This window comes from Bombina bombina, chromosome 5 (genome assembly GCF_027579735.1).
Source record: "Bombina bombina isolate aBomBom1 chromosome 5, aBomBom1.pri, whole genome shotgun sequence".
NCBI lineage: Eukaryota > Metazoa > Chordata > Amphibia > Anura > Bombinatoridae > Bombina > Bombina bombina.
This window is the reverse complement of record NC_069503.1, coordinates 177,202,787-177,215,529: the sequence shown is the minus strand read 5'-3', so window position 1 is coordinate 177,215,529 and position 12,743 is coordinate 177,202,787. Positions and strand designations below refer to the sequence as shown.

General features: G+C 39.2%; 1 protein-coding gene across 1 annotated transcript in view; it reads left to right on the top strand.

Annotated features, from left to right (window-relative positions):
* CRYGN (crystallin gamma N) overlaps positions 1-1,991 on the top strand; it is an 8,215-nt gene extending 6,224 nt beyond the window's left edge. Inside the window, exons 2-3 of the mRNA XM_053712946.1 lie at positions 153-298; positions 1,761-1,991. Coding sequence (XP_053568921.1) covers positions 153-298; positions 1,761-1,896 — 282 coding nt within the window. The 3' untranslated portion in view covers positions 1,897-1,991. The remainder of the gene's footprint in view (positions 1-152; positions 299-1,760) is intronic.
* The last annotated feature ends 10,752 nt before the right edge of the window (positions 1,992-12,743 follow it).

The window sequence follows — 12,743 nt, the reverse complement described above, 5'->3', positions numbered from 1 at the left end:
ATCTCTGAAGGTACTTTATGTTAGCTCCTAAAAACAGAAATAACCACAGCCTACTTGTTTTTACTTTATGAATAATACCTGCAAAGCCAACCACACATGAAACTCAACAGTGGCCAATCTACCAATGCAGTTTTTAATGTCTTCTTTTCTAGCATGGTGAGCATTATAGACTGGAGCTGTTTGAGGGGTGTAATTTCACTGGCCAATGCATGGAATTCTGTGAAGACTGCCCATTTCTGCAAGGAAGGGGATGGAATAAAAACTGTGTCAACGCTCTCAAAGTCTACGGTGATGGAGCGTAAGTTGTGCACAGAGACAGACAGAAAATATAAAGTATGCATGTTTATTTATAACAAAGTTACCCCAAACCTTATAATGTAAAGAGTCCATGTCACACACTAACTGGCAGAGATACTCAAGGCTTTATTTACTCTAATTAGACCAAAGATACTCAAGGCTTTATTTACTCTAATTGGACCAGAGATATTCAAGGCTTTATTTACTCTAATTGGACCCCTGGGCACCAGCTAATTAGACACTCCCTTGCTGCTAACATTTCGAATCACAATTTTAAAGAGACATAGAACCTGACATTTTTCTTTCATAATTCAGATAGAGCATACTATTTTAAACAACTTTTCAATTTACTTCTTGTTATTCTTTGTTGAGAAGCAGAGAGGTAACCTCAGGCATGTGTCTGCTGTACTATATGCTTCCATTTTCAAAACATGCACATTCTTTTCCAATGCTTTTGCTCTTAAAGTGACAGCAAAAAAAAAAAAACCTGCAATATAATTTAAACATTACAGTTAAGTTAAAATGACTTGAAATGCTGTCCCTGGTTTTCTATGACTGTCTGCACTTGCAAGTTAGCAACCTTTTGTATTGCTTAAGGGTTAACTTATACAATTTCAAGTTATTTCAAGGTCTCCTGTAATAAATATGCATCACTAGAAGACACAAATCTTTACCAAAAAATGTAAAATGAGATATTTTAACATGAATTTCTTGATGTTTATCAGAGGAGAATCAAGGACCTTGGTAATATTTTGTTTAAAAGTAATGAGATCTAGATCATAGTACGACTCTTTACAAAATACTTTCATTATTTATTTTGCTACCTTTCCTGTAATCTAATTGGGAAAGTTTTCAGTTTTCCAGTAATAACCCTGCTACATATCTCTCCCTAAATGGCATCAGAAGTGGGGATAAAATACAGCAAATCCATGCACATTTCCCCACCAAAAAAGCCTTGTCTCTAAATAAGACAAAATGGTGAAAGGAGTTTTCCAATTTAAAAATAATTGCAGTAAGCAAGGTGATTTTGTATGTATGTTTACACTTAGACTAGCCAAAAGTCTTGTTGTTACAAGGTGGTTTATGTCCCTCTAAATCTTAAATCAACCTCATTTAGTACTTATAAATACAATATAGTAACTATGCTGAGATTACTTCAGTAATTACTTTGCAATTTTTTTGGCAGTAATAATGTTGGCAGGTGGAGGTCAATATATATATAAAATTATATACACATTATACACCCCCCCCCCCCACACACACACACATAAATACACATATATATCACACACACACACACAACATATTTTATATACAGTATATATGTTCTATGCAGGCAGTTCCAGAAATGCTGTTAGAGAACTATTATTTCATCATAGCATTGTTATGGCAAATTAAATACAACTTTATTTTTCTTTATATTCTAAGATTTAAATTTTTTTGTTCCCTTTGTGTAATTCTAGCTGGGTGCTGTATGAAGAGCCCAATTACCGTGGACGTATGTACATTGTAGAGAGAGGAGACTATCGCAGCTTTAACGAATGGCAGGGCCAGAGCGCAAATATCCAGTCTATCAGACGAGTAGTTAATTATTTCTAATTGATACATTTTAACTCTGTTCCTGGGAAACTTTGATGCACAATAACATTTACCTCTTCTGACAAAGAAAATGTCCAATAAATTCTTAAACTGTGTTTCCTGGCTCCAGTTTTTGTTCATAGTAAAGATTTTCAGTTGCCTTAGTAACTGTGTGTATGATGATATGCACTGAATACCATATAAGTTACAAACTGCAATAGGTCACTCTTACTCAGTCTACTCCATATGACTATAAGGGTAATGTTGCAATAATTCCTGGAAGAGAGTTGTTGATTTCTTATTAAAACCTCATGAAATACACGAGCACATGAAAAGAAAGAGCTAAAACTATTTCAGTGGAATTAGTGTTCTTACAAAAATAAATATATTCAGAGTAGAGATTAAGGTTACAATAAGCCAGACCAGTGTAATCTTGTTTAGCGGATATGGGTGGGCGCTTAGTCAGCAAAGAAATAACTTTTCCAAATCACTGATAAACTTGGAACAATTTTGAATAATGTTTTGATATACTATATCACAGTCACAAAACTTCTTGATACTCCACAGAATTACACAAACCCTGGGAGGGGAGTCTGGGGACAGTGTGAATATAATTGCATTTCTCTTTCCAAGAATCTACTGAATTTATTTGTGGTTTGAGCAGTAAATTAACAACTTGGTTACTTTGAATAATTACTCCCATTTGAATTCAGCATCCTATGATAGGCTATAATTTGATGCTAACCAGACATCTGCAATGTCCAAAGAATGTAACATTTTCTTAGAAGGCCACCTAACTACAAATTAACAAAGCTTAATTAGCTCGGGTTTCAATCTATATTTTTCTTCAGTTGAATTGCCATTTACAGGGGAGCGTATATAGGTGAATATTTTCTGGATTAGTTTCAGCACATGTGTGCAATGTTACATTATGCCATGACTAGTGTACAATGAACATACCAGAATACCAAGAATAGGACTGAGGTAGGATGTACGCCAAACCCTGGATGGTAGGAATGGATATGACTTAAGTATTAAAGCTGAAAGTCATGGGTGTAACTCCAAGAGAAGTCAGGTAGGCCAATGTCATAAACAGATTGCAGCAATATTGACAGCAAATCAGAATTCAAAACAAAATCAAAGTTCATGCAGGGTCATGCACAATAGCTCAATATCTACTGTATATCAGTAACTGGAATCTAAAGTCCATTTCAGGTTCAAGTAGGTCCTTCCACAGAAGTTCATTCAAAGTGATAGAGATCCCTAAGATGAAACAAAACCTATACATTGTCAGTGAGAAAAAAATGAGTCCAGCTTTAAAGGGAAAATGTCCCCATGCATTGACTGATTAACACAAAGTCACAATGCATGTTAATGTTATAGAAGTTTGTCTGAGAACAATGGACCTTACAAGAAAAATTGTAATGTGAAGATGAAGTAAAGGAAAACCAAGTCTGAAAGATAAAAAGATTTGATACATAACAAATATAATGTGAAACGCATTTATAATCTACATCAGTTTTCCTAAACTAATTAATCAAATTAGTGCTTCAAACCTGTTGGCAGAACAAAAGGACCAAAACACAGCTCCCCATAAACCTTCACCAGGACCCTACAATTCATCTTTACCATAATCACACCCTTCTTACAACCACACGCAATAGAACAATAAGGTTCCACACTTTTTTGGTAAAACCTCTTCTAAACTGTAATTAATTAAATTTTTTATTACAATATATTTATCCAATGGTAAATGGGAAAATGTAATTTTATGAAAGAAAGAGAGAAAAAGATTAAAGGGACATAATACTCAAATGCTAAATCACTTGAAACTGATGCAGTATAACTGTAAAAAGCTGACAGGAAAATATCACCTGAGCATCTCTATGTAAAAAAGGAAGCTATTTAACCTCACAATCTCCTCAGCTCAGCAGAATAAGTTCTGTGTAAAAAGTTATACTCAGCTGCAGCCCAGCTGCAGGTAAAAAAAAATAATAATGAAGAAATGAACAGCAGCCAATCAGCATCAACAGTGCTGAGGTCATGAACTCTTTTACTGTGATCTCATGAGATTTCACTTAATTCTCATGAGATTTCATAGCAAACTTCCTTTAAACTGAATAGGGAAATAAGATGAGAGTGCACGTAAGCTCGCCCCTTCCGCTGTCCAGGGACAGACATACTGATTTGCTGCTTAGAAGTCCTTTACAATGGGATGTGGCTACTGAGAAACTTTTCAGGTAAAATATCTTTCTTTTTTACATAGAGATGCTCAGGTGATATTTTCTAGTCAGCTTTTTACAGCTATACTGCATCACGTTCAAGTGTTTAAACATTTGGGTATTTTGGCCCTTTAAGCTACTTAAAAATAAACTACAGTAGAATATTGCTATATCATATTGTACACCTATCCTGTATCTAGCCCCACAAGGCGGTGAGATATTTAAAAGAGATACGTTGCCATGTTGAGAAAGCCGGCAAAATATTCAAAAGTGCTGACATTGATGTGGCAAAATATTTCTAGCAGCATTGCCATCTACATTGGCGATGTAAAGTAAAGGATCCCTTTTAAATATGTAACACAACAAAATAAACGCAGCCTACACTAATAACCCCCAAATCGCTATAACCCCCCACCACAATATCCCCTACACTACTTAACCCTTATACCGCCATAACCTCACATCGCAAAATAACCCCTCTACCGCCATAATCCCCCACGTTACTTAGCCCTGATACTGCCATAACCTCCCACTGCAATAAACTCTACACTACTTAACTCCTATACCACCAAAATCCCCCACCACAATAAACCCTATACTACTTAATGCCCTAACTGCCAATACCCAACCACAAAGTACCGCTAACCTATTAAACCCTTAACTGTCAATGCACCACTGCAAGCTACCCCTCACCTATTAACCCCTTTAACTGCCAATATCCCACTGCAAACTACCCCTAACCTATTGACCCTTAACCACCAATGCACCATGTAAAGTACCCCTAACCTATTAACCCCCTAACTGACAATACCCCACCACAAATTACCCCTAAACTATTAGCCTCCTAACTGCCAATAACCCACCACAAACTACCCCTAACCTATTAACCCCCTAAATGACAATACCCCACCACAAACTACCCCTAATAACCTATTAACCCCCTAACCACCAATACCCCACCATAAACTACACTACTGAACTCCCTAACAGCTAACCCCCCAAGACCCCAAACCTAACACCCCTAACCTAAAAAATACTAGCATTAAAATAAAAATAGCAAAAAAAAATAAACAAAACTCTACCCTCCCACCCCCTCAATCATTAAGGTTTACCATAAAACTAAAGCCCCCTAAAAAAAAGCCCACTTTGCCTGCAAGAAGTGATCATCTCTTTTGCCTGCAAAAATTTAAAAAAACCCTATCCTAAAAAAAGATGCCCTGAAAAAGGCATTAATGATTAAACTCTCTTGCTAATCCCCCCCCCCCCCAAAGGCTGTTTTTTTTTACTCATAATCCAATCAGCCAATAGAAAAAGTTTTGATTATAATAGCTGCTTTGACTAAAAATTCAAAAATTAGCCAATAGAAATGCAAGGGCAGCCCTATATAAGGGGAACCTTGCATTCAAGTTTCAGTGTGCGGCTGCAACCGCATGAAGAGGACGTCGGGCGGAAGATAAGAAGAACAGAAGCATTGGATGGAAGATGAGGGGTCGAATGGAAGAGGAAATCCCCAGTGTACCGCTGCAATGGATAAAGATGGTAGAGTAGTTCCGCCTTGGAAAAGCAGAAGCCCACCTAGGAGCCGGATTGAAGTTTGGTGAGTTGAAACTTTGGGGATCAGCATAAGTTTTTTGTTTGCTTATTTTTTTAGATTTGGGTTAGCAAAAGAGCTTAAAGGGACACTGAACCCAAATTTTTTTCTTTCGTGATTCAGATAAAGCAACTTTCTAATTTACTCCTATTATCAAATTTTCTTTATTCTCTTGGTATCTGTTACGGTACCAACAGTGTACCAAGGGTTAATACCAGATGAACAATGTCCTGCATAGGGAATCAGCAATTCACAACCCAGCCAGTTTCAGGTTTAAAACAGAATGACATTTATTAAAGGCTAGATGCCTAGTATTTATACAGGTTTGACCCCAGATGGGGGGGTTGAAAGACTCTTGTACATTTAGATAAAAAGGGGAAGACGCCCTTTTATGAAACAGTAGAATTACATTACTTAAATACTTTACTTAGGCAGATAACAACTTAAACACATTTGGCTTGTCTTATCACCTCTGAGGGTGATTAAACAATGGCCTGTTTATTACTTAAATGTAATTATAGCACACAATAGCTGAGGCCAGAAAACCTGTCTTTAGAAATTAGTTTCTTAGCTAAACACAATTAACTCCTTCAGTCCTGACAGAAGGGTCTGTCACATATCTCCCCCCTTGTGGAACACTCCGGCAGACCCGGCTTGACCCTTTGGCGGGTCAACCTGGGGATGACCGGACTAGGAGGTGGTAGGCATGTCAGTTTGCCAGGACAATCCATCTGTATTCCCGTTATGAGAGAGAATTCGTGTCCATACAAAGAAGGGTTCAACTTCCTCAGTGCCCAGACTAGGGCTAAACAGTCCTTCAAAATCCCATCAGCTTCTTTACGAGTTTTCTGTACCTGCTCTTTATAGGTATCCACAATCCCTTCATACTGACATAGGGTGCCCTTGAGTTGCTGCACCTCACTATGAGCCAGCGTCAGCTTCTCCTCAAGTGTCGCTAAGTTTGTCTTTAATGTTTCATGTCCCACTCTCAAGCTGGTGTTTTCTGCAGTCTGTTGGTGCAGCTTGTCTAGCAGAGATTCACGTTCTAAACGTGCTTTTTCCTCTGCACTCCTCTTCTCCTTCATCAGCGCATTGTAACGGGACTTCCACGTATCAATAGCGGATAGAGATTTACTGAGCTCAGCGTCCTGGGGCTTAGCAGCAGAGGGGTCAGTCTCTGCTGCACGGATCTGAGCACGGGTAGTCACAGGGTTAACATCAGCGGGACCCATGGGAGCATAGGCAGAAACAAGGGGAGCCAAGTCATTTCCAAGAAGAACATCAGCAGGTAAGTCCTTCTTGACCCCCACATTCACAGGTCTAGCGCCCACTCCCCAATCCAAATGTACCCTGGCAACAGGTAGGCTGAACACATCGCCCCCTGCTACCCTCACAGCCACAGTGTCTCCAGTGTACTGTTTCTCAGACACCAAGTTCTTTTGAAGCAAGGTCATGGTAGCACCAGTATCCCATAGACCACTGACCTTCTTCCCATTCACTTTAACCAGTTGCCGGTTATTCCGGTGGGCAGCTTGCACAAGGTCTGCCTCATGTAGGATGCTCCAGCATTCTTGCGCCTCTACGTAGCGGGCCGCAGGCTGAGGGTTACGTGGGATTCCGCCGGCAGGTCTTCTCCAGGACTGTGCTTGGTTCGCTGCATTTAGGGGACACTCTGGTCTTTTGTGCCCTAGTTGCTTACATCCAAAGCATCGAATCGGTTGTGAGTAGCCCCGCGAATTGAACCGGGCTCTCTGAGGGTAGTTCGTGGCCAGATGCCGTGTGGTATAGCGGTGCGCCGGGGGTTGGTAACTGGCAGCTGCTGGGGTGACTGGGGGTCTGTACTCCACTCTAGCAGGGGGCTTAGTGGTAGCAGTGTCCAGTTTGCGGGCATCCGTATACTCATCTGCCAAGCGAGCCGCTTCATGCAGGGTGGAGGGTTTACGGTCCCGAACCCACTCTCGAACTCCTGCGGGTAACTTGTCGAAGCAATGTTCCAACAGGAATAGCTGCAGCACCTCTTCCCCAGATACGGCTTGGCACCCCGCTATCCAGTGAGCTGCTGTGCGGTGCACCTTACATGCCCACTCAAGGTAGGAATCTCCAGCTAATTTAACAGTGTCTCTGAACCGCCTCCGGTATGCCTCCGGTGTAACCGCATACCTGGAGAGCAGAGCCTCTTTTACAGTATTATAATCCCCGACTTCCTCATCTGGAATGGCCCGAAAAGCCTCACTGGCCCGGCCGGATAATTTTCCGGATAATATCGTGACCCAGTCCTCTGCGGGTACCTTGTGTAGTGCACATTGCCTCTCAAAATCCGCAAGGTACCCATCAATCTCTCCTTCTGTTTCCAGGAAGTTTTTAAAAGCTGCAAAATTTACTTTTCTCTTTTCCACTGGGTTTGCTGCAGCGCCGCTTTGGCGAAGTAGGTTGGCCTCCACAGCTGCTATGACCCGGTCGATAATTTCTGCAGATGGGTTGGGGCCATAATATGCCAGTCTTATTTTAACCGCCCGATCAAAGCTTGCTTCTTCAGGGGTTCTGTCTGCTATGCTGGGCCCATTGGTTCCTTCTGTTCCTGGTACTCTTTCCATCTTAGTCAGTATTGTAATAATCCCCCTCTTCCTGAGGTTACTGGCTTGTGTAGTTGCTCTTCTGGGCGATAAGGTTCATTCCGTCGCTTGCCACCAATGTTACGGTACCAACAGTGTACCAAGGGTTAATACCAGATGAACAATGTCCTGCATAGGGAATCAGCAATTCACAACCCAGCCAGTTTCAGGTTTAAAACAGAATGACATTTATTAAAGGCTAGATGCCTAGTATTTATACAGGTTTGACCCCAGATGGGGGGGTTGAAAGACTCTTGTACATTTAGATAAAAAGGGGAAGACGCCCTTTTATGAAACAGTAGAATTACATTACTTAAATACTTTACTTAGGCAGATAACAACTTAAACACATTTGGCTTGTCTTATCACCTAGCGTCTGCTCTCTGAGGGTGATTAAACAATGGCCTGTTTATTACTTAAATGTAATTATAGCACACAATAGCTGAGGCCAGAAAACCTGTCTTTAGGAATTAGTTTCTTAGCTAAACACAATTAACTCCTTCAGTCCTGACAGAAGGGTCTGTCACAGTATCTTTATTTGAAAAGCAAGAATGTAAGTTTAGATGCCGGCCCATTTTTTGTAAACAACCTGGGTTGTCCTTGCTGATTGGTGTATTAATTCACCCACCAATAAAAAGTGCTGTCCAGAGTCTGAACCAAGAAAAAAGCTTAGATGCCTTATTTTTCAAATAAACATAACAAGAGAACGAAGAAAAATTGACAATAGGAGTAAATTAGAAAGTTGCTTAAAATTGCATGCTCTATCTGAATCACGAAAGAAAAAAATTTGGGTTCAGTGTCCCTTTAATCGCTGGGCATCTTTTTTAGGATGGGTTTTTTTTGTTTTTTTTAATACTGGCAAAAAGCTGATCACTTTAAGGCAATGCCCTACAAAATGCCCTTCTTAGGGCAATTTTTTGTGTAGTTTTTTTTTTTTTTTAAATACAGGCTTTTTGGGGTGGATACTGTTTTTAGAACGTGCTTTGAAAGGTAATTTTTAGAGTAGGTTTTAGTGTTAGTATATGGTTTTTTATTTTGAGTTGGACTTTTTTTTAGGGGACTTTAGTTTTAGGATAGGCCTTACTGTTTGAGGGTTGTTGTTTTTTTAGTAGTGCTTTATTTTAGTTTTTAGTTTTTCTTTAATGCTAGTATTTTTTTTATTTTTTGTAACTTAGGGAGGTTAGGTTAGAGGTCTTAGGGGTTAGCTGGTAGGTAGTGTAGGGTTATTTTTTGATGGAAGTGTGGTTTATTGGTTAATGGGTTAGGGGATTTATTGCAATGGGGGTCGTGATGGCTTACGGGATAATAAGTTAGGGGGTGCAAGCCATAAGCATTAGTTATAACTACATTATATTATCATTAGTTATAACTACAGACCTATTCATTTAAAGCAAGAGGAAGGATTTGTGTAGGACACAGGCAAAATCATTTACTGGCCTGCTCGGCATTGTTGATTTCCAGCACTGATTGGTGATTACAGGCTTAACCACCATCACCAATAATTGTTGCTCCTGAGCCTGCTAAGGTGTGCTTTTCCACAAAGGTACTAACAGAACAAAGAAAATCTGATAATGGACTGATAACGATGAAAGGTTAATTTTTACTTTCATGTCCCTTTAAAATAGACCCTAATGAGACTTAGTAGGCATTATAGATAATAATATATGGAAATCTTGCAATAACCAACATTATTCAATATTAACCTTATATCTGCTAGAAACAGGGCTGCAACAATGATGTTATATTTTAATTGAAAAAATTATATATTTTTTGTCACAGATAAAAAAGTGAAACGTGATATCATATTGGTCTAGATGTAAATCTAACATCTGTCACAACTTCACTGCTCAAAAATTACATAATTCATGTACCTGCCCTCATCAGGGGCGCGATCCGATATATGGCGCAGGTTTCGGCGCAAGCATGGAAACCTGCGCTGCCCGTAGTTTCACCTCGCACATCGAGCTATCACATATAAGGTGCCGACAGTTGCTAAAGTGCAGTAAGTCGGACAAACTAGTGATGTCCAGAAATAAGCATAAGTACAAATTTCTGGAGTCGCCAGTGATTTACGGCACTTTAGAAACTGCCGCCGCCTAAAAAAAACTAACTAAAGTCTTAAATCTCCCGTAACCGTCTAACACGCCTCCCAAAAATAGCCCGACATGTATACCCCTCTATCCGCAATCCCCCGTCTCACTCCTAACAATAAATGTATTAACCCCTAAACCGCCGCTCCCGGACCCGCCGCCACCTATATTATATGTATTACCCCCTAATCTGACCCCCCTACACCGCCGCAACCTATCTTATATGTATTACCCCCTAATCTGATCCCCCTACACCGCCGTCACCTATCTTACATTTATTAACCCCTAATCTGATCCCTCTACACCGCCACCTATCTTAAATTCATTAACCCCTAATCTGATCCCCCTACACCGCCGCCACCTATCTTACATTTATTAACCCCTAATCTGATCCCCCTACACCGCCACCTATCTTAAATTCATTAACCCCTAATCTGATCCCCCTACACCGCCGCCACCTATCTTACATTTATTAACCCCTAATCTGACCCCCCTACACCGCCGCCACCTATCTTAAATTCATTAACCCCTAATCTGAGCCCCCTACACCGCCGCCACCTATATTAAATATATTAACCCCTAAACCTAAGTCTAACCCTAACACCCCCTAACTTAATTATTTAAATAAATCTAAATAATATTAATATTATTAACTAAATTATTCCTATTTAAAACTAAATACTTACCTATAAAAATAAACCCTAAGATAGCTACAATATAATTAATAATTACATTGTAGCTATTTTAGGGTTTATATTTATTTTACAGGTAACTTTGTATTTATTTTAACTAGGTACAATAGCTATTAAATAGTTAATAACTATTTAATAGCTACCTAGTTAAAATAATTACAAAATTACCTGTAAAATAAATCCTAACCTAAGTTACCATTACACCTAACACTAGACTATCAATAAATTAATTAAATAAACTACAATTATCTAAAAAAAAGAGAGGTTTTGTAAGGGCGCTAATAGCTGAAGATACTTGTGTGAAATTATTTATATTATCTGTGATAGATATTCGTGATAAATGTTAATGAAATCAGATCAGAAGAGTTTCTAAAAAACAAGTGATTTATTTGGTTACAATATGATTAGAGAGAATTTATAGAGACGTCTCTAGTACAATTCAATCAGAAAGAGTAATAAAACATAAACATAAAAGAAAAAAGTGGTACTAATTAGTACTTCAAGAGAAATTTAGGTTACTGCTTATTAGTTTAGTCACAAGGAAAATTCTATTGGGGTGTGACTAAGCAATTAGCCAAGATTTCTCGTGAGTTTTTTTGGGGTTCATAAAATTACACATATATATCTATTTAAAATACACATACCGGCTTGATAAAACTTATGCAAAAACTATATCTTATGCAAAGAATATATATAGAATGGAGCTTAAAAAAGAGCTGTGCATAAGAGGAAAATTATATAGGGTTATTGCTCTATCTCGGATTAAATCAATCCTTTATATTTGTATTCTCAGCGAACTAATTGACATGTCCATATGTATGAACCAAGAGAAATGTCCAGTAATCATATACTGCTGATAGTTTAGGATTGCAGTTCGCAACTTTCATGCAGATGGTACCTTATTGTAAGCTTGAGCAACAGCAGGGTATCCTGTGTGTCCTGCGGCTCAGTTCTTCTGGCAGTGTCCTCGTGTTGTTGGCGTCTGACGTCACACCCGATGTGTGGGGGCTTGTCTTGCGTCTGCCAGTCACTGCTTAGACAGTTGTTAGTATCCAAAATGCCTTTTTGCATCCGATATTAGGTGTTCAAAATTCTTCTTGTATCTGGTACTTGTACTTGTTAGGCACCGATCAGCAAAGAAGTATCTTAATCTGTCCTGGTTGCAACCGCTGATATTCTTCACTGTGAGGGATTCACCTCACAGTGAAGAATATCAGCGGTTGCAACAAGGACAGATTAAGATACTTCTTTGCTGATCGGGGCCTAACAAGTACAAGTACCAGATACAAGAAGAATTTTGAACACCTAATATCGGATGCAAAAAGGCATTTTGGATACTAACAACTGTCTAAGCAGTGACTGGCAGACGCAAGACAAGCCCCCACACATCGGGTGTGACGTCAGACGCCAACAACACGAGGACACTGCCAGAAGAACTGAGCCGCAGGACACACAGGATACCCTGCTGTTGCTCAAGCTTACAATAAGGTACCATCTGCATGAAAGTTGCGAACTGCAATCCTAAACTATCAGCAGTATATGATTACTGGACATTTCTCTTGGTTCATACATATGGACATGTCAATTAGTTCGCTGAGAATACAAATATAAAGGATTGATTTAATCCGAGATAGAGCAATAACCCTATATAATTTTCCTCT